General features: G+C 46.6%; 1 protein-coding gene across 2 annotated transcripts in view; it reads right to left on the reverse strand.

Annotated features, from left to right (window-relative positions):
- Window positions 1-18,790: 18,790 nt before the first annotated feature.
- ABTB3 (ankyrin repeat and BTB domain containing 3) overlaps window positions 18,791-22,213 on the reverse strand; it is a 305,101-nt gene continuing 301,678 nt past the window's right edge. The window contains exon 16 of one of the 2 annotated variants that reach the window (XM_058568493.1): window positions 18,791-20,990. In XM_058568493.1, the coding sequence (XP_058424476.1) occupies window positions 20,781-20,990 (210 nt within the window). In that variant the 3' untranslated portion in view covers window positions 18,791-20,780. The remainder of the gene's footprint in view (window positions 20,991-22,213) is intronic. The other variant, XM_058568492.1, reaches the window with a different exon arrangement.

A 22,213-nucleotide genomic window follows, 5' to 3' on the forward strand; every position in this document is an offset into this window, starting at 1 on the left:
TTCTTAAAGCTTTCTCCAAAACGAATTTGACGTTTCAAGGAGATACCATCGCCGTTACATTTCATTACATTCTTGGATGTTACTTCTTAAAACATTTGGCACCTACTGTATACCAAGTATACAGTAGTGGTTGTAACAGCAGCAAACATAAAGCGCTTGTTATATGGGAGGCACCGTTTTAAGTCTGTAATATTGGTTACTTCTTAACCCTGTGTGGGAGGTCTTATTCCCATTTTACACGTGGGGAAACAGTAATTATCTTCCCAAAGTCACATAGCTAGTAAGTGGCGTAGCTAGGATATGAACCCAGGCAGTGTGACTCCAGATCCTGGCTGTAATCTACTGTGACATGCTTTTCAGCTAAGGTCAGAGTCACCTTTTAGAAAATGCCAGTGGCTGGAGGACTTTAGAATGGAAAGTCTTAGCATCCCAGAAAGATCTGGGTTTTGGTCTCTGTTGGCTGTGTGACCCTGTCCGGGTCATTTGCTCTCTCTGAGCTTCCGTCTGTCTCTCCTATCTCTGAGACAGGCAGGCAAAAACAGGAAGGTGGCTGCTTTGGGGAAAGAGTGGTGGCAAAGATAAACTGGGAGTCCTTGGTCTTCTCCAGGTGCCTTGTCCAAGTGGGCTGCCCCCCGTGGGGTCAATTTGTGGACAATTTTGCAGCAAATTTGTCTCCACATATAATGTTTTACTTGTTCTCACAACAACACTGATGAAACATGATAAAAAATTAGCTCTATTTTAAAGACGAGGAAGTTAGAGGTCCCAGAGGTGAAAAGCCTTACTACCCTGAGATCACACACACAGTTAGGAACTGACAGAACTACCACTAGACACCACCAACTCGCTACACTGGGCCTCAAGCCCTTGGCGGTCTACCATCCTGAGGAGGGACCCTCTCAGGAGTGAATTGCTCATTGTTTGGGTAGGCAGATTATGTGTTCAAAGGCCTCTTCCGGGGCTCTGTTTCTTTAAACTGATTCTTCTGTGATTTCTTTGCTTTTGGTCCGTATAGGAAGGTGGTATGGCTGATTGTATTTTTCAAAGATGGGAGCAACTGTATCTTCCTTCACACGTGTTTTTCACACACTGTGATCTTGATACCCCCATCAAAATATGGAGTCTAATTCTACCCACCCCCCACACCTGAATCTGGGTAGGTTTATGACTGCTTTGACCAATAGAATATAAGAGAAGTGACATTTCCAAGGTTAAGACATAAATGGGATGCGGGTTTTGCCTTTTCTTTTTTTTTCTGAAACACTCATGTTTGAAGCTCCGAGCTACCATATGAAAAGTTTGACTACCCTGAGGCCCCTATGCTGTGAGGAGGCCAAACCACGCGGAGAGGCCAGATGTGGGTGCTCCACTAGACAGTCCTAGCTTTTGAGTCAACCCAGATATGTAAATGAAAGACCCTTCTGATGATTCCACCGGCCAGACACCGATTCACGCCAGCCTTCGAGTTTTCCCAGCTGAGGCCCAAACACTGTGGAGCACAGACGAACCGTCCACTGTGCCCTGCTCCAAATTCTGACCCTCAGATCTCAAAGCATAGTTAAATGATTTTAAACCATTAAGTTTTTTTATCCTTCCATAATTTTTTTATTATGGCAAAATATACAAAACGTAAAATTTACCATTTTAACCATTTTGTAGGTGTAAAGTTCAGTGGCATTAAGTACCAAATCACTAAGTTTTGAGGTCATTTTTCCAAGCATCAGTAATACCCGGAACAGGCAGGAACCTGTGCTATATTTAGAATAGAGCACGTGAGCTGATTTTTTAGTAGAGGCTGCTTTATTAACACCTGGCCAGGACTTAGTCAGGTGTGTGCACCTGGTACGTGGGAGTGGGCTTGTGTTTTGAGTATTTGCCTCTGGATCTGTCCCCTCTGGGGGCTGCCCTCTTGTGAGCCAGCTGCTGCTCCTTGATGGTGCCAGGTGCAGAGTGGGCACAATACATATTTGTTAAATGAATGAACAAATTAAATAATAGAAGGAGGAACAGGACTCTGGTTATTTTGGACCTGCTAAGCTTACACTCCTTTACTGGGCTTATATCTGACATTCTTCCACTTCAAGCCAAGCTGTGAATTCCCTTTAAAAATGAAAATCCAACTGCAGTTGGCACTATTAGTTCCTTATAACAAGAACTGAAAGAGATTGAGCTTAAGTAACTCTATTTCCAAGCCTGATTCTTGGGAACACTGATGAGCATATTTAACTCAGAAAAGTCTCTTTGCCAGAGGCCAGAACAAATGTACTTGGTAGCATGTTGGCTATTCTTAGAGTTACAGGTCCCAGAGGATTGGACCCAGGCCCGTACGAGGCTCTCGTTACACCCTCTAGCTCAGTGCCGTGTGTTATTAGGCTCAGAAACATTATTTCTGATTGGCCTTGAGCACTGGGAAGGAAGTGAGTCTGTGGTACCCTCCTCCCCCATTATACAAGGCTCTGTATCTTGCCCCTCCTCTAGCAAACCGTACATATTAGCTGATAAGGAGTTGGATTATGTATGTAATAGCTACCAGTTGTCAAGTGCTGGAGACTTCTACCGCACACAGACTTTACGCTGACAAAATCAGGTGTACAAAGACAAAACTTCATTTTTCTAGGACTGAGCTTCATTTCCATTTTCATAAGAAGAGGCACCATGAGGGTTTTGTTAGCACAGTAGAACTAACACCCAGCATGGTGCCTGGCACAATAAATGCCAGTATATATATTTATATGAATAAATGAATGATATCAGAGTTCTAAACTGAAGTCAAGAGTCATTAGGCAACTTGCCCAGTGTCACATAGTTAGGAAATGGCAAGATTCTGTCCTGACTCCGAGCACAGAATCCTGTCCTCTATGCCACAAGTTTTCTGGTAGACTCATTCATTGATTCCTTCGTCTGTCAGGACGCTTTTGGATGCAAGTGACAGATAACCCAACTCTAATTGCCTTAGGCAAGGAATGGGATTTAAATGCTTGGATGACTCAAGAATCCAATGACATAAATGGCTTCAGACACAGCTGGATCCAGGGGCTTAACCCATGTCATCACGATTTGACTTCTCTCCCATCTTTGGTCACCCTCTTCCAGACTAGTTTCAGGCCTTCAGCAGCTTCAAGCATGCAGCATCCTTACCACTCGCAGCCCAAGAAAAAAGCCCGTGCCGTTATCCCCACTTCTCTCTGACTCATTTGTCTCCTCAGTTCTGGAATGGTCACTTGCCTGTTCCTGAACCAGTCACTGTGGTCAGGAGAAAGTGATGTTTTGCTTGGTTAGGGCTGAGCCGTGTGTCCATGTCCACCATGAGGCACATGGGTGAGCTTGGGAAGGGAGAATTCTCTAGAAGGAAATTAAGGTGCTGCTCCAAGGAGTGGGCTGGCAAGAACTGTTGCTCACAACATTCATCAAACATTTCTCTGCCGTCTTTGTGCAGAGCTCTGTTTGGGGGACAGAGAGCTACAAAGATGAACACAATACAGTCCTTCCCCACCGAGAAGTTTCTACTCTAATGGAGGGTCAGAGGTGTGCAGTCAGGGACAACTAAATAAGACAGGCAAGCAAATGAGGTTGCAACAGTCTGGTGACTCACTCTGTTCACTGTCCAGTTGCGAGGTGACAGCTGAGGTTTCTGACCATTCACTTCCACCAGAAACCGTGTTCCCCTAACCCCCTCCTGCTTGATGCCACCACATCACCACCTCTTAGGAAAACTCCTTTCCCCAGATTGAAGGAGTAGTTCTGTCTCACCTAGCTTCTGGGTACCACTCCAGTGTTTACCTTAAAGCGAAACTTCAGTCCCATGAGCTTTCCAACTCAAGCCTTGGTTTTCTGCTCCAGTTTCTCTCCCGATGACCAGCTGTGTGGTTCCGGGGTCACAGTCCCAGACATGAGGCTGGAGCAGTGTGAACGAGGAGGAGACAGGCAGAGAGGTGGCAGGGCGCCAGATGGGACAGCCTTGCAGTTCATGGTAAGGGAGACGAGGGGCTGTGACAAACGGATGACATGACCTAACTTATGTTTTATTGGATCTCCTGTGTGTAGAATGTGTGGTGGGGGGCAGAGTGAATGTGGGGAGAACCATTAGGAGGCTGTTGTATGGCTAATCTAGGGGGAGATGATGTGACTTGGACTAGAGGGGGCCTGACTGGGTTCGAGGGAAGTGGGGAAAGACGCCATCTCCTGATGGGTGGGTCTGTAAAGAATCTGTGGCCACATTTAATCGACCACAGATGGGAAGACTGAGGCCTAGAAGAAGGATGTGACTGATCCAAGACCGTATATCATATAATGGTCAAGATGGGGATCAGGCCTGGGTCTTCTGACTGCAGGCTTCTGTGGTTCCCTCTATACCCACACAGCCTCTTTTGGAAAGAAAGGCAGAAATGTGTGTCCAGGAAGAGTGAAGACTTCCACCAAAGCCCCGAATATAATGAAATCAATCCCATCCCTGGCGTCTCAAGCCCCACCTAAGGGGCATCAACAGAGACTTCTGAGAGGACAGGGAAGCAGATCCAATTGTTCACGAGAAGCAGAGGAAGGGTGGGTGGGGCAAAGGTTTTGATCTCCCCCTTCAGGATGCCAAAGGAGAAAGGACTTGACTTTGTTTTAAAGGATCCTGAAGATGAGTTCTGGGCTCCTTGAGCCAGCCTTTGGCAAACATGTCATCGCACACGTCAGGCTGAGCGCACACTGGTCACGCGTTTGTCGCCTCCACTAGATGGTGCCTGATCCACCTTCTTCCCAGAGCTTGGTGGTGATACATGCCAAATAAACATTTGAGGAAGACATGGAAGAATGACATCTCTGGACCCTCGTTAAGGATGGAGCCAATGGAATCATGTAGTTGTTGCGTGGCTATGAGATTCATTACAGACGCAGGAAAGTTCAGATTCTGATTATGTACAGTGCTCATGAGTACAGTGTTTGTTGTATCACCGTGCCTAGCACAGAGTAGGTGCTCAGTAAATATTGACTGAATGAGTGAGTGAGTGAATGAGTGAACCTTCTCAATCCCTCACTTATGAGCCAAATTCACACTCTTCTCTAGAAAAAATTTCGGAACCCCTGAATGCAGAAGTGTGTCTCCACCTGGTGGACACTCCAGGATTATACCTGGAACTTGAAAATTTTTTCCCACTTGCTTTGAACGGTAGTTTCTCTCATTGCTTGTTCCCACTTCACCCAGTTTGGCACAGACCACCGTGTATATGGCAGCACAGCCCTGCAGGTAAGCAGAAGCCTATCTGGAGCCCTGAAATGGGCAATTTGAGAAAGATGCTGCCAGGAGATGGAGGAGACCAGATATATGAAATGGTCTAGAGCAGCTGATGTTGTACAAAGAACACTGGACCAGGTGTCCAGAGACCTGTCACTGGTTTGCTCTGTGGCCTTGGGCAACTCACTGGCTCTCTCTGAGTTTCAGTTTTATCATCTCATAGCTGTGTATCCCTGTACCCCTGGGCTAATCCTCAGCTCCCAACGCAGCCTCACTGAACACATGGGGACCACTATACCCATGTTACAGCTGAGGAAACCCGGCTTTAGATTAAGTAAGGAGCCCAAAGCCTCACCGCTAACAAGGGTCAGATCAGAGTTTGAATTCACATCTGACGCCAGCACCAGTACTGTTGGCGTTGCTGTCTGCCACCTCTTTAGATGCTTTCTAAAGCCATTCTATGATCCTAAGCATCTTCTGGAACCTGCGTCTCTCCTTTAGAGAGACTGTAGGTCCAGAGTTAAGGTGTGGCCTCTGGAGCCAAACTCCCTCAGTTTGAATTCTGACTTTACTTACATACCTGATTCCACCTACGTGCCTACTTATAAAGTACGCGACCTTGGACAAATCACTAATTTCTCTCCGTTTCGGTTTTCCCGTCTGTAAAATAGGATTGACAACAACAAAGGGTTGAGAGAGAGAGATATGTACATTTTTTTTTTTTTACTCAGAATACTACCCAGGATACCTAGTAAGAATTTATGTGTTTTAACTATTATTTTCTGCCTTTGACCTTTTGCTCCTGCTTATGGCATAGCCTCAAAGAGCTGTAAATTTAGATCTTTAATATTTTTCCAAGTAAGGTATGTTTGTAGTTACAGAGACACACTGACAAGACTGAAGAAAAGAAACCTTTCACTGTGCAGCTATAAGGTTGTATCCCCTTACGGACAACCCTGCCTGCAGGGCACTCTGATTTAATACATGAATTTTATAAATATTGTAATTCTATTGTGAGTGGTACAAGTATATTGCATTCCATTATTTGGAGGTAGAAGTATTATTCTTTTTTTTTTTTTTTTTTTTGTGAGGAAGATCAGCCCTGAGCTAACATCTGCCAATCCTCCTCTTTTTGCTGAGGAAGACTGGCCCTGGGCTAACATCCGTGCCCATCTTCCTCCACTTTACATGGGACACCGCCACAGCATGGCCTGACAAGTGGTGCGTCGGTGCATGCCCGGGATCCGAACCAGCGAGCCCCGGGCCGCCGCGGCGGAGCACGTGCGCTTAACTGCTTGCGCCACTGGGGCAGCCCCAGAAATATTACTTTCTTATATGCAAATATTTTAAATAAAGAAATTTTTATGATCTTGTTTTTGCCTTTCTTCATTTTTATACCTGGAGCTTCCAAAATGGATGTGACCTGGGTTTCTCTTCACCTCCCACAGGCCCCAATCTATGCCAAGCTACTGGGATTGGAAGAAGCTAAACCCCAGAAATCTCACGGGAGACTGAAATATCAATGAGTGGGCTCTGCTCTGTAAGGAGGCCCCGTGATGACACAGCTGCATATGGTTGGACTTGTCACTGGGGGAGCGGGGCAATCTGAGCTTATCTCTAGAGACTGTTCATGTTGACTTTCCTGGGATCCAGGAAACCACGGGAGGAAGTATTGACCCAAATTCCTTCAGTACCACAGTGCTGAGCAGTGAACGGAGACTCAAACCCATCTCCCTAGAACAGAGCATCTCACCCTCGGCTCTACTGACGTTTGGGGCCAGATAATTCTGTGCTGGAGCCGTCCTGTGTGTTGTAGGATGTGTAGCAGTGTCCCAGCCTCTGCCTGCTAGGTGCTGGTAGCATCCCCCTCCCTCAGTTGTGACAACCAGAAATGTCTCCAGACCTGCCAAAGGCCCCTGGGGGCAAAATCCTATCTCCCTCCCCTCGTTGAGAGCCCCTGCTGTAGAATAAATGGAGGGAGTCACAGGGTAAGTGGTTTGCTAAACCAAGTCCCAATCACATGGTTAGTTCAGATGTTTTTGGGAAAGGCCATGATGATGGCTTTTGTACAGAGGTAGTTGGGGTGGGAGGTTGGCCTTGAATTATCTGGATAGTTGATCAGTTCTCTTCCTCCATGCTGCATCGTAGGCAGGGCCTTGGTCTCCTTTGGATGAAAAGAATTGCTTTTTTGTACCAGCAAAAATGTCATGTTTCATTAATAGGGACATAGAGACATAATCTAAAGGCTGAAATCCTAGGAGTTTGGGGCACTCTGTAAAAATCAGTTTCTTGTTATAGCTTTTATGCTCTCAAAGGGCATTTCTAAGGAAGATATTTCAGATTGTGAAGTCCCCTCAAGATGTACCATCCAGACATCCTCTTTCAAGCCTTCACACTTCCTCCCCTTCGGTCCTCTTCTCAGCTCCCACCCCTTTAGTGGCCTGTCTGTCCCACTTCGGACATGAGCTGCTTTTGGCAAACCTCACGCATGTGTATGTGGTTTTATAAAACGCCCTTAACTTTCTGTGTCATCTCTCGCCAGAATGGACTGGTGTTTATCTAATGCTTGGTTAAGAAGCTAATTCCTAAAGTTGTTAGCAGAAACAGGTAGCTGGAAAGGGTGACTGCGTATACAGTGTTCCAAAGCTTTTTTCATGACGTCCCCCTGGTGAGAGATAGCAGGAAAGAAGCCATCCAATGGGGAAGGTAATTTACCAAACATTCACAGCGGCCTTGAAAAACGTCTCACACCTCTAGTTGGGGGAGAAATTATTGGCAGTAAAAGGAAGCACAAATGACTATCCGAAAATGTCTCAGAGAGCATGGAGGTCTTAAAATGATTTATTACAGCTGAATAAATAAAACATTTTAAGGATCTTCTCCCACATCGCACCCCAGTCTTCTCCCCAAGTCCTGACCATATATAGATCATCTTTTCAGGCACGTTTAGGAGGAGTATCCTTTAAGAGATGCAGAAGAGCCTAATACAGTCACAGCACCTGGGAGAATACCGCCAGACCTCTCAGACTTCAGTGTGCTCAGCAGTCACCTGGGCCTCTGGTTAAAATGCAGATTCCTGGGCAGTAGGTCTGGGGTGGAGGGTGAGATTCTGCATGCCCAACAAACTCCCAGTGAGGCCGATGCTACTGTCTGTGGAGTCCACTTTGAGAAGAAAGGGTGGAGAGCACTTCTTTTAGGAAAATCTATAAAGCCTTACACAGATGGAGCAAGAGTGATAGAACAGCGAGTTACCTGAGTCACCCAAAGTTGCCGACAACAGCGCGAGTGAGTGAGGTGTGGGGCTGGCTCTTGGTTCCTGAGCCAGTGCTCAAGTCTCTGTGGGGCTGTTTTTCTCATTTCAAGAGAAGCAGCAGCAGAAGGAGCAGCAGCTGGACTGTAACGTCCTCAATGGACAATTAAAGGATTTTACCCAATCATAGAAATCCTCAGTTCATGTTGCATCCTACCTAAATGAGCCATCACCTTCCTTCAACATGACGGCGAGGGGGCCGAGCAGGGACACGACCCCACACAGGAAGGCTAACAAAGGCCACAGCGCCTAACTCAAGGCTGGCATTTCTGAAAGCCACTTGAGGATCCCTCCTGGGTCCACACCCCCGACCACAAGTTGTTCAATGTCCTGACTCCTCACTGCCTCGACATCACAGCTATTTACCTATTTCCTGGTTTTGCTAAAAAAAAGCCCAGAAAACAGAACCATGCGTGTACTGGGCTTTCTCAATCTGCCCTGGTCCTCTTGCTTCCCTGAATACAGACATTTTGAAGATGAAGATGCTGTATGTACGGTTCGAAATGGAAGCAAATAGAGCTGTGTTTCAGGTCAAACTGGCCCATTTCTTGGAAAAAAACCAACAACATGAAAAAACTAGAATGCCTATGTAAGCTTGAGGAGGTTTTGTTGGTTTATTCTTGGGGTGCTTCTGAGAGGTTGCAGCTAAAAGCAAACTTTGTTTTTATAGCAGTCTCAGCATCAGAAAGCAAACAAACCTGTCCTCCGTGTGGAAGTCAGAGTGAGAAGCCTGGTTGGTGCGCTGCAGGAACTGGGCCACAGAACGTGCCTTGTTCAGCCTCAGGAGGGAATAAAGGAAGTCTTCGCTCATGGGGTTTGTGGGCCTTTTCTTGTTTAAAAAGCTCTAAGAAGCAGTTGCGTCTTTGAAGTCTTTCTCAGCTCTAACAAGAGACTAAAAACCAAACCTCCCAAATTCGGATTTTTCCCTGTGCCTGGAAAGGAGAATAATTCTGGCTTTGTATTAACGTGACCATGCCCACCCTCCACATCCGTGGTAACGGAGAGCGAGTCTCCGGAGAGCGAGATGCCACCTAGGTGTGTGCCCCTGAGTAAGTGATGCCCATCTCTGAGTCACTGTTTGGGGTGAAATCAGCCTTTAGGGAACTTTCCCCAGATGCTTTCTCTATTTATCAGCAAGACTGAGGATCCGGGTCGGTGGGACCTTGGCCCAATAAAAACCAAAAATCTGAGTCAGGAAAGATGTGGGCTCAGAGGCATAATGGGCCAATCATGTCTCCCATTTGACCCATCACCCCACTGAGGATGACAATCAGTGACTTTGGGCCTATCTGTCAAGGAAGTGCAGGGGTGGTCCTAGGGTGGTGGGTCCTTGGAGGCTGCTTGCCCACCTCCTGCCATCTCACTTCACACCAAGTGTTGGCCGGGCAGCAACTCAGTTCCCAGGCTGTGTGTTTGTGTCAGGGAGCACCTTGAGGGACCCCATCTTCCTCATCTCTGTCCCCAGTGACAGTGAATACCATTAAATATTAGTCGATCTGAACTGAATTCTTACACCACTCAACACCCCTTTCTCCCCCAAACAAAAGACAAAAAAACTACATCCGGAGGAAGTTGATCTTGGCATAACAGCTCACCACAGATAGAGAAGATTAACCTTTGTCTGAGCCCATAAGGCTTTTTCTTCCTCTTTTAAATAGTTTTATCTGAATGGTCTTTTTCTTAAAGCAATGGAGAGGAGAGGAGCACCTTATTCTCTCCCGCCCCATTTTGAGGGAGGCATTATAAATTATAAACGAGGTGGGACAAAGAGGAAGGGCTTGCTTAGAGGTCAGACCAACACTGGTCCACGTTCCAGCTCTGCACTTGCTAACTTTTCAGCCTTGCTGTCTCACCTCGGTTTCCCTATCTGTAAAATGGGAATACCAATGCTTATCACGTAGGATTCATTGTGAGGACTGAGATAATGCGTATAAAGCACTTGGTGCGGTGTCTGCCACATGATAAATGCTCACTAAATGTGACATCTCACTATAATGTCCAAGTCAGAGCAACGCTGGATTTTACTTGTTTTCATATGTATGTACATTGCAGAGTGTCTTTCCAAGGTAGGCATGTACGGGATCGAGTGTGGTGGTCCTATATCTGTCAGGAAATCATTCTCCAAAACCGACCCTGTCCTTTCATGTCAATTTCTGAACTCAAAGATTTGAAAGAGGAACGCAAAATATAAAGGAATGGAAAACACACCACTCTCCCATGCACTGAAAATGGTGTTTCAGTCACACAGAAGCATCTCGGATGCAGCACACAGAGGCATGATGCCCGGGCATTGTTTGCATTGCCTCTGTGATGAAATGTGACAACCGGCTGACAGTCACATAGTGCGATTCCTACCTAAGAGCTCAGAGCAGGAGATGAACAAAATGCTGGAGTCCCCGGGGGATCCAGGGAGTGAGACTGTCAAGAGAGTGTCATGAATCAAACTGGAACCTAGAGGATGACTCTTCAAACTCAACAGTGTAGAAAGAGGGGAGCTGTCAGGCTGCCCCGGGCTGGATGGTTGACAGAGCCACTGCGGGCCTTCGGGGACCTGGGGCTGTAGGGGAGGTGGATTTAACCAATCAGCAATGAGACTGGAGGCAGCCAGCTCCAGGCGGGAGCAAACTCCAGCTTCCCTCTTGCTTCTCAGTGCTTCCCCAGCCGTTGGGGAACATGGTGTTCCGCATTTTGATGGCGCCCTCCCTCCCTCCCACCATGGCTGCAAGAGGGCCTCTCCATCACCTGCTGTGTCAGCGCAGTGACATTCCCATTCCAGAGGCAGGAAGACTGAGGCTGACAGGGGAAATTCCTCACCAGGCGCTTGTGGCCAAACTGATGCGCGACTCATGGTTTTTCTCAGTTGAGTCTGGTTTAAAAAATGCATAACAGATGCGGTGTTGACATGCGCAATTTCACATACCTGGATTTCATTCTGCTCTCGAAAACGGCCCGTCCCTAACTTGATTGCTTTACTGAAATCCATTTTTTTCCTTTATAAAAAGAAGTCGCATTTTTCAGTGACTGAATTGCTTCTAGCTACTTTTTTTCTTCCCAGCTGGTGAGGTTTCGTAGACCATTTCTCTTCCTTCTGTATTAGATAAGTAAGAATAATGAATTGATCTGCTACCTCACTAACTTGTTGAGGATAAATAGGGTGGCAGGCTTTAATAAAATGCAGCACTGGCAAAAAATGAAGGCCAGGAGATCGTTAGAAATTCTACATGAGATATATCAAGATCAATCCGTTTTCTGAGGCCAAATAGATGATTAATATCAGAAGGAGAGAACTAATAATGACAATATTCCTGAGGGACCTTTACATTCTATTCCCCTTTATTGCTTAAATCTCTATCAAGTGGTTGATCAGCATTTTCTTGAATGCTTCCTGTGATGGGGAACTCACTACCCCTGTGACAGCTCATTCCATCTTTGGAAGGCTTTGCTCTGACCTTTAAAAGTTCTTATTTATACTTAGGTGAAATCTCAATCCTTGAAGAGTCCATCACTGGAACAGCTCTAATCCCTGTGCCCATACTGAATGAGGCTAATTCCTCTTATCTACGAAACTTCTGCTATTTGAAAACAACCATCATGGTCACCCAAGTCTTCCCTTCTATGGGCAAACATCTCAGCTCCTTTGGCTGTTCTTTCGCCTTCTGTTTATTTCCTTCTGATGAGGCTGCCGTTTCTCTGTGACCTTCATTAAGAGTAGGGGACATTTGTCGTATTCATGGCTACCCATCATCTTGCTACATTTATAGAAATCCCGTGTATGTGTCCTGTCTCCCTAATGTAGCAGCAAGAACTGAAATTCCCAGCCTCTGCTGATGCTAAGACACAGTCGTGTGACTGAAGTTCTGCCCATCGGATGCCCTGAAATGAAACTGATTCTGAAAGGCACCGAGGAAATGGCAGCTTCCACTTGGTGGTGCAGGTGGGGGCAGAGGCCTGGAACTTTCTGCGGCAGGCTGGGTTCCTGAGGCAGGAATAGTATTGGGGTTCGCAGCAGTGCAGTCATGGAAATCAAGTTCCTGGTACCTGTAGAACTGCCGTTACTAACTTCTGCCTTTGTAGTATTTGGGGGCAGCAACGGCCTTATCAGGCCTTTCTGTGTCATGGTATGTAAGTTATTCCTGAAAGCTCTGCCTTTAAATGGTTTCTCTAGCCCTCTGAACAATTGTATGAGTCGTCTAACATCTTTGAATAACTCCCCTTTCTTCTTCAATTAGCCAATGTTGCTTGCTGCTAGGAACCCCGACTCATACAGGCCCCGAACCGAATGTACAACTCCAGCAGGGATCTCTCCGGTGCAGAGAGGGGAACTGTCACCTCCTCATTCTAGCGATCATGCTTCTATTAATGGAGCCTATTGCTAAAGTAACTCTTCTAAGCAACCACATCGCACAGCTGATTTATATTAAACTCACTGGTCAACTGAAACCCTCACACATTAGGGGTAGGGATTCATTCCCTGGTCTAAGGAATTTCGAGAAAAACAGACTTTATGTGCTTTCTTTTTTTTGAGGAAGATTAGCCCTGAGCTAATATCTGTTGCCAATCTTCCTCCTTTTTTCCTTTTTTTGTTTTTCTCCCCAAAGCCCCAGCAGATAGTTGTATGTCATAGTTGTGCATCCTTCTAGTTGCTGTGTGTGGGACGCCAACTCAGCATGGCTTGATGAGTGGTGAGTAGGTCCTCGCCCAGGATCCAAACTGGTGAACCCTGAGCCACCGAAGCAGAGCGTGCAAACTTAACTGCTACGCCACTGGGCTGGCCCCCTTCTTCTTCTTTTTTTTAATGAGGAAGATTGGCCCTGAGCTAACATCTGTGCCTGTCTTCCTCTCTTTTGTATGTGGGACACCGCCACAGCATGGCTTGATGAGCAGTGTGTAGGTGCACACCCGGGATCTGGGCCCGCAAACCCCGGGGCCGCCGAAGTGGAGCGTGCAAACTTAACCACTATGCCATCGGCGGGCTGACCCCTTTATGTACTTTCTTATTACTTGTTCAACAGAAAACAATGTCTGAGCTCCCCCCACCCCCAACCACAATATTTAATGCATGAGAGTGATTCCTTTGAGGTGCTGAAAATACGGTCATTCCCTTGCCAAGAAAGAAAATAATGAGTCGCTACAGATACAACCCTGCCACTCTTTCTTCCCTACTCACTCATGCCCGTAGCAAACACTGAGACTCTCCAGGCCTCCCAGCAGCCGTTTTGAACCAGGTGCTTCCCTCCTCTCTCTCCACAAAGTGTTTCGAAGCCAGCACGGAAGGGACAGCTGTCTTTGATTGTTCCCTGCTTGATCCTCTGGGTGTCCTTACGAACCCTAGAGGGCCTCTGTGAGTACAGAAGACAGTCTTAACATAAACAAGCATTTTCTCCTTTCCCTCTACTGCCAACCCTGACAGAAAAGGAAAAATAAAAGGGGGAAAGTTTGGGTGCTTAATGCCATAGCAGAGAGGGGGATCCCCTATGCATATTAGGCCATCAGTAAACGCCTGTGAAATAAATACGTTTGATTTAGATCAAAGGCAGAACAGGAGAAAGTGAAGGTAGAAGGGGATTGTGTGTGAACAATTCCTCAGGTTTAATTCAGATTGCATGAACCTTCCACTTAGAAAAAATTAGGTTTTTCAAATGATTTTCTCAGATGTATTGCTAAAACGTCTTCATGGTCTGGGTCAGAAGAAAAAGCTTGTGATAACCCACGAAGTTGAGATTCTAGCAAGGCCAGGCGACAGGACAAAAGTCACAGGTTGGTCTGGCAGCAGAAAGGGTTTGAGATGACCCTCTGACCTCCATACCCTACACCTTCGCTACTCAGAGTGTGGTCCCTGGACCAGCAGCAGCAGCATCACCCGGGAACTTGTTAGAAATGCTGAGTCTCAAGCCCGCCTCAGCCCCCCTAAATCAGAACCTGCATTTCAATGAGATCCCCAGTGATGTGAGGTCCCCATACAGAGTGAGTCTGAGAAGCGTTCCTTACTCTATCGGTGAGATGTATGGAAAAGCCATTCAATCTTAGAGGGAACTTGCTGCAGAGCTGAAAGACCATTTAGCTCAGGTGGGAGCAGTGGACCTCAGTGATCCATCACCAAGACCAAACTGTTGGACTAACATCATAGGACAGTCTCATCTTTTTTTTTTTTTTTAAAGGCTCACTCCAATTATTTTTTTTGAGGAAGATTGGCCCTGTGCTAACATCTGTTGCCAATCTTCCTTTTTTCTTTTTTCTCCCCAAAGCCCCAGTACATAGTAGTGTATCATAGTTGTAGAGTTGTAGCTCTTCTATATGGGACACTGCCTCAGCATGGCTTGATGAGCACTGTATATGTCCGCGCCCAGGATCCGAACTGGCGAACCTGGGCTGTGAAAGTGGAACGCGTGAACTTAACCACTATGCCACCTGTCTGGCTCCAGACAGTCTCATTTTGATGCTGCAGGATGAGAAAGTCATGTCCAGACATAATAGTTTTCTGGGAGCTATGACCAGAGAGTGACCTGCCGGAGCCACACTGTCTTATTGGCATACTTCCTGACATGCCCATGTATTTGGTTAAAATGAGATGGGACACTGGGGAATACTACTCAGCAATAAAAAGGAACAGCCTCTTGATACATGCGACATCCTTGGATGGATCTCAAAGGCACTGAGCTGAATGAAGAAAGCCACTTACTGTATGGTTCCATTCATATAACATTCTCAAAATGCCCAAACTATAGAGATGGGAAACAGATCAGTGATTGCCAGGGGTTGGGGATGGTGTGTGTGGAGGAAGGAGGTAGGATCTTTGTGGTGATGGAACAGTGATTGTGGTGGTGGCTAAACGAATCTACACATGTCATCAAATGGTATAGAACCATGCACACACATTGTGCTGATGTCAGTTTCCTGGTTTTGACATTGTACTGGAGGTACTGAAGATGTGACCGTTGGGGGAAAGTGGGTGAAGGGTACAAGGGACCCCTCCGTGCTATCTTTACAACTTCCTATGAATCTAGAATTATTTGAAAATAAAAAGTGAAAAGAAAACAAAACAGAAAAGAGATGGTAGTCATGAGGCCATGATCTGGTGAGAGGCATCCTTATAATACAATATCCTTGGAGCCTTGTTGTAAGGCTTTTATTTGGTTTCCTGCTGTGTTACCAAAGACATCTTTGTACACTGAGGTCCCTTTTTCTAAGTCTTCCTGGATGCAATCCAGAATGTTCTATTACACCAAACAGTGTTACCACAAGGTTCTAATATATGAATGTAGTAAAAGAAGTGTGACATGTCCCAGTCTAGGTACACAGAACATCAGCTCTGAAAGACTCATTCAGAGTTGAGGGAACATGTCCAAAAGGGAGAATAGGCCCTGCCAAGGTCACCCAAGTAGCCGATGGTAGCAATGGGATCAGAGGTGAGATCTGGTGCCCAGCCCAGAGCCCTCTATTAAGCTACCCGCCTCCTCTCTTTGCAGCTTTTTGTCCCAGAGGTTTGAGATGGCATTAAAATTCAGAACTCATCTGAAGGTTAACTCTGAATAGCAACATCCAAAGAACGTATCAACGACATCAGGGCATCTCTTTTAATTGCCTATTCATGTGGGCAGATTGTCTTTTCATATCCAGAGCTAAACTCGGAGATGTGTCCTTCTGCAGGGCACTCATTATCTGACTGCCTCATCAGCAAAGGGAACTAACGTGCACTGTGATTGCTGAGTGCGAGTTCTATTTTTTTTCCCACCAAGCAGGAAGTTTAAAATCTGCTGGGTTATTTTTAAAGAGGGTGAAAAAATAGGCATCACACCAGCTCCTGCCATGGCCCTGTCCAAAGACACGTGCTGCTTGATTCAAGGCGTTGGCCAGGCTGGGAGGAACGGAGGTGACGTAAAGTTTCACCAGGGAGATTTCTCAGTGGAGGGCGAGGGGATGAGTGTCCACACACACAAGTGGCAGGAAAGGACATGGACTTAGCTGCAGATTTGATGAGGACAGGGATCCCAGATTTTTCTGGAGTTGACATTCTAGCAATTAGTTTCATTTGGGGATTTGTGACTACCGTCCTCTCCAAAAAGCCATGGTCCCCAGCCCGGGACTGAAAGTCACCCCAGTGGGTCTATCCTTGCTCAGTCATTTGTGGGGCCTGGGGCCTTAGACTCATGTCATATGAGTCACAAATGTAAGTTTCACATTCCTGAGCAGATGAAGAGTCTGGGAGAGCTGATCTCTGCAACTCTAATATTTAGTTAATATAGTATTTATTTGAAAGTATTTTTACTATTTATATGTATTATGTAGTCTTTATATTTACTATTTATATGAAAATATTTTATATGAAGTATTTATAGTATTTATATGAAAGAAAATCTAGTTGAACTTGGCTTCCATTGACTTAAACATTTCTTGATCACCGACTTGGATGAGGCAACCGTGCTAGGAACCAGGACTGCAACAGAGCTGTTTTTGGGGAATTTCCCCACATCCCCTGGAATAAGTAGCAAACCCTTAGAGAATCACAAACCACCATGGGAATCGCTGTGGTAGAAAGTTCTAAAAATGGGCAAAATCGTTAACTTTCCTTTCCTTGTGGGAGTCTCCAATTTCTCCTTCCCTCTGCTCGGCCTTAGAAGTTTGGAAATGCCTTTTTTCTGCTACTAACTGTGTAGGACCTATACAAAATATCTCCTTTAATCCTCCCAACAACCCTGTTAACTAGTTACAGTCAATCTCTCAAAAGAAGAAAATGAAAACTAGGTAAAGTAACTTGTCCAGTGTCTCAAAGCTGGTCAGGGGCTGGACTGGCTTGGAAGGCAAACGTTTTCAGGCCCGCCTGGAGCCAGAGCCCAGCTATGGGTACTGCACAGAAGGGGCTCTGTGAACGTCTCCCTGACGTGAGCCCTAGAGCCAAGAAGTCCAGGAGATGGTCTGCTAGTCTTGGAGGGTGTCTGTGTGGCGCCAGTAGGCAGGAGAGTCAGAAGTGGTAGGATGTGGCTACTTCTGCGACCACTGATCTGTGACTCAAGCTAGCAAACACAAGGCGAGGGGGAGAGGGAGACGAGCACTGATTTTTGAAGAAAGCAGGGAACCCAGGGGTGGTGAAATAGGAGGTTTTCTCAAAGAATTGTCTAGGATCCTTACCCCTTTATCCACGCTGCTGCTGCAGGACACGGCCTGAGGTTAGTAAAACCCCATGTGATAAAATAGCCTTGATCAGACAACAGTGGATGAAACAACACCCAGTTGGAGTAACGCTTTTTGCCTAGGGCTTCACAGGAAAAACAAGTGAGCGACAAAAAGGGAACTCAGAACTACAGAATCTCAGGGGTGGAGAAGATCTGCGAGCCCCTCCCTCCAACCCTACCCTGAGGCATGACTGCACTTCCTTCCGGCTTCTGCCTGGGCCCCTCCTGTGATGGGAGCTCACACCTCGATCTCCATTTTGGATGGAGGATTCTCTTTTTGGGGAGAATGGAGGGTGACACTCAAACATGGCACACAGAGGCACAATTACATGTGGGGCGGGGGCAGCAGAAGCCAAGCGGAGCCTCTGTGTTGCTTCAGGTGGCTGCAGGCATGTGCTGCTTCTGTTTTCTCAGGGCAAATGGAAGAGGTGGAGAGGCGCTTTGTGGCAGGCAGGCAGGCTCCCCTCCTCGCCCCCAGATGCTGGGGGTCCTTGTGCAGGCTTCGCTAAGGACTGAAAGACAAAGCCACCTATCGGAGCAGTAAAAGGCAAAGCCATGGCATACAGTCTATCTTTCCAAAGGGAATACATCCAATGGTTCACTCACCCTGAGGCTACACAGAGGGTGATGCACAGTCAAAAATAATTGACCTTCTGTTCTCCTGGCCTGACTCAGAGTTCTGGCCCCTGGTTCTTGGTTGCTTTGGTTGCTTCTTAAAGAAGAAACAGACCCCAACTGCTAAGCAGGGGTGAGTAGTCATTCCCGGGAGGTGCCTGTGATGTCAGCTGTTGACCGGGCCTCACTGGCCAGGTCTCTGGGGCTGCCTGGGCCTCCTCCTGGCTTCCTGTAGGCCTCTGTGGAAGAACCAGGGGTACTGATCCCCACACACACCTGGGCTGGGCCCAGCCTGGGTCAGGAGCCAGAGCAGACCAGCTAGGGACTTGGTTTGACCTCAGTGATGACACCCAACTTGTCCCTCCGTGACCCCCAACCCTCTCCCCAGAATGCTGCCACCATCCATGAGCAACGACTCATGCTGGCCCTCGGTGGGGGACGCACCATGTCGACAGAACTTGTTTTCCTCCATCCCCCCACTCCCAAAGGCTTCATCAAGCGATGCACGGCTTGGGAAAATCATTTCTTTTAATGACAGAGAAAGCACACCAAACTGCAACAGAAGTCGGTCAGGAGTTGCTGCCGTACAAATCAACGCCTGGAGACCCTGTACTGGCATTAGACATTCACAGGGAAGTCCGCCGAGGTTAAGGAAATATCCACGTGGCATCTCTGAGGACACGACGGACGCAGGAGACAGCGAGGACTCACTCACGTGCTGTGTATCTGTGACTCGGGCTCCTCTGCAGGCAGTTTTCTCCCCCCCTTTCCTCATTTGATGGTAGGGCCTGGGGAGGTTTGTAAATGACCAAGTGGACGAGAGGCCTTGTGTATCAGCATCCCAGCAGGGCCAATACTGTAGACAGCGTGGCCCACGTACTCCAAGGGTCACAGCCATGAAACGGGACTGGACGTTGGTCCTCTGGACAATGGCTTAGGAAGTGAGGAGGACGGATGAACAGCAGCTCCTTTAGAATCTAGGGTCTGTGCACAACTTCCCAAAGGCATGCTAGGAAATAGGGTTATCAACAAAACTTGGCCATCCCAAAGTGGTAAAAGTCATTCTCCTAGTTTTTACTGCATGTATCTAGGTTTCAAATGAAAGGACAAGAAAACAGGCAGCAACTCAAAAATTATTTAGAATATCGTGGCACCTCACCAATCTGTTTTGCTTATAATATATGGCAGAGCAAACAGAACCCTGTCGATATAAACTTTCATTATAGATAACCCTATACTGTACACTCTCAGAATACAGAAAGAATCCATCCTATCATATATGTTTCATCTTTAAAAATAATCTAACATAGTCATATTCTCTGGCTAGTAACAAACTATTAACATCTTCTGAGAATACAGAGAGAACTCTGAGATTAATAGTAAATTCTCTGACGTGCTCCCCCCCACCCCCCATTCAGCATCATCTATGAACACATTTCTGCAAAAGCATCCAGACTCGTTCGTAATCAGGAAAAGAAATGGATATGTTAGTTTCACCAGATGGACTTTTAGCAAGAAGTGATGGAACATTTTTATCTTGGCAAAAGGAAGCACAAACGTAACATTTCACAGGTTTGCGCCCATGCAAACACGTTTTGTTATGTGGGGGCATTTAAATCTCACCCCAAAACCACGATTAGCATGCAGGCTGTTTTCAACTACTGAATTAGATAATTATTGGCAGTGCACCTCTTTTGTGTAACCATGATCACTAAGGCAAGATTATTTCAACTTGTATAGAATATCAGCAATATCTTGTCAGATGCATGTTATACAGTGTGGACCTGTGACTTACTGTTTTTTTAAAAAAAAGGAAAAGAAAAAAAAATAACCTCAAAACACAGATCCCTAAACACAACTCAGTTGAAAATGAACTGTTTTAAGCTTTTAGAAATATATTTTAAACTACAAGGCTGCCCCGTTCTTGTTTTTTTAATGAACATTTTAAAAAGTTCCCACCCCTAAAAATTTGCCAAATTATCTCTTCAGTATTGGCAATAGTCTCAGCAATTTGCTACCATAGTTGACTCTTGGTGAACTGCAGCTACTAAAGTCCTTAATGGGTCATCGATGCTCTTTGCGTCGGTAGAGTTAAGTTCTCCAGCTGTCAACCTGGAAACCAAACGACCCTTAGTTCTCGATCCATCCATTCGACAGTGGTCCCTGCAATGGGTATTCAACTGCCCCAGGGGTGCATTCAGATGGGGGTTAGCTTGGCTGCCCCATGTTGACCTTCAAGCTCCGGACCCAGCTGCGATCTGATCTGCAGACCGGTGGACTATCCTTTGTTTTTCAACAGGAACACATGGGAGCTGAATTTGCTTATTCAAGAGAAGCTGAGGCAGTAGACACAGCTCCTCGGCCCAGCCAAAAACAGACACCTGGTGAAATTTATATGTGTGTGTGTGAAGCCAATGCAGCAGGAGAACTGGTGAGTCCCCAGGGAGCGTTCCCTGCACTGCATGTCTCATACAACAGAACCTTTGGAAGATGACAAGTGGATTGACTGAATCCTGATGGCCAACGTCCTCTGTAAGTCCTGGAGCACGTCCTGGCCTGTCCCTTCGCCATTTTTGTCATACAGGAGCTGCTTGAATGCTTCGTTTTCGATGAGGACCATCATGTTTTTGAGAAAGTAGCCTTCGCAATATGCTGAGAGCTCTGTGACTCCAAGAAACTGTGGGAAGAGGAGAGGGAGCAGGAGTTGGTTATGTTTCCGAAATGCACCTGACTGCTTTCATCTATAATAATGGCGAAGACATAGGAAGGTAGATTGACTGCAAAAGTGGCCCCGATTCTCCACACTTTGCTGTATTCACACTCTAGAGACATGACTTCACAGCTCCTCCCATCAAAGGGATGGAGTCCATTTCTCCACTGCTTGGCCTTGGGACTTGCTCAGGCCAACAGAATGTGGCAGAAGTGAGAGCTGCCAACTCTGAGCTAGCTTCCTGTGGCCATGTGTGTGCTTCCGCGCTCTCTCTCAGAACCCTGCCTCTGCCATGGAAACAAGCCTGGGCTAGCCTCCTTGGAGGGTGAGCCACCACGCGAAACTAGAGGAGACAGCGACGGAGCCCAGCCAGGATCAGCAAAGGCAACCACAGCTGACCCTCCAGCTGACCTCAGAAGCAAGGCCTGCTGAGACCCGAAGAACCTTCCAGCCATCCCGTCAACTCATGCTAAATAAGTGCTCACTGTTCTAATCACTAGGTTTTGTGTTTCTTTGTTACACTATAGATAACTGACACACTAATGGAGTTGCAGACACAAGTCTAAGCTCTTTGCAAGTATTAACTCAGTTAATTCTCCCAACAATCCTATGAGTGGGCACTGCCCACTTACCCAACTGTATTTAGGGCAGTGGTTCTCAACCAGGGGTGATTTGGCCTTGCACGGGACATTCGGAAAAGTCTGAAGACATGTTTGGCTGTCACAACTGGGGAGTGGTGGTGGTGTGTGTACTACTGGCATCTAATGGGTAGAAGCCAGGGATGCTACTAAGCATCCGCAAAGCATAGGACAGCCCCCATAGCAAGGAATGACACAGCCCAAGGTGTCAATAGTGCAAGGTTGAGAAACTGACCCAGAGACACGATTCCTTATAGACTAAACCAATAAGGAAGGGATCATGTTGACCCGGTTCACCAGTATAAGCCCAAGCGGAGGGCTTGGCAGATGGTAGACACTTAATAAGTATTTGTTGAATGTATGAATGAACAGCTCACTCTCAGAGTAATGACACTAACAGCGAATATTTATTGAGAGCTTACGATGTGCTGGGCACCTTGCTAGGCACTTCACATGCATCATCTCATTGAATCTTCAACTTTCCTTGAGGCAGGTATATTACCACCTCCACTTTACAGACGAGGAAACAGAGACAAGAGAGCAACTTACAAA

Source organism: Diceros bicornis, chromosome 25 (assembly GCF_020826845.1).
Source record: "Diceros bicornis minor isolate mBicDic1 chromosome 25, mDicBic1.mat.cur, whole genome shotgun sequence".
Taxonomy (NCBI): domain Eukaryota; kingdom Metazoa; phylum Chordata; class Mammalia; order Perissodactyla; family Rhinocerotidae; genus Diceros; species Diceros bicornis.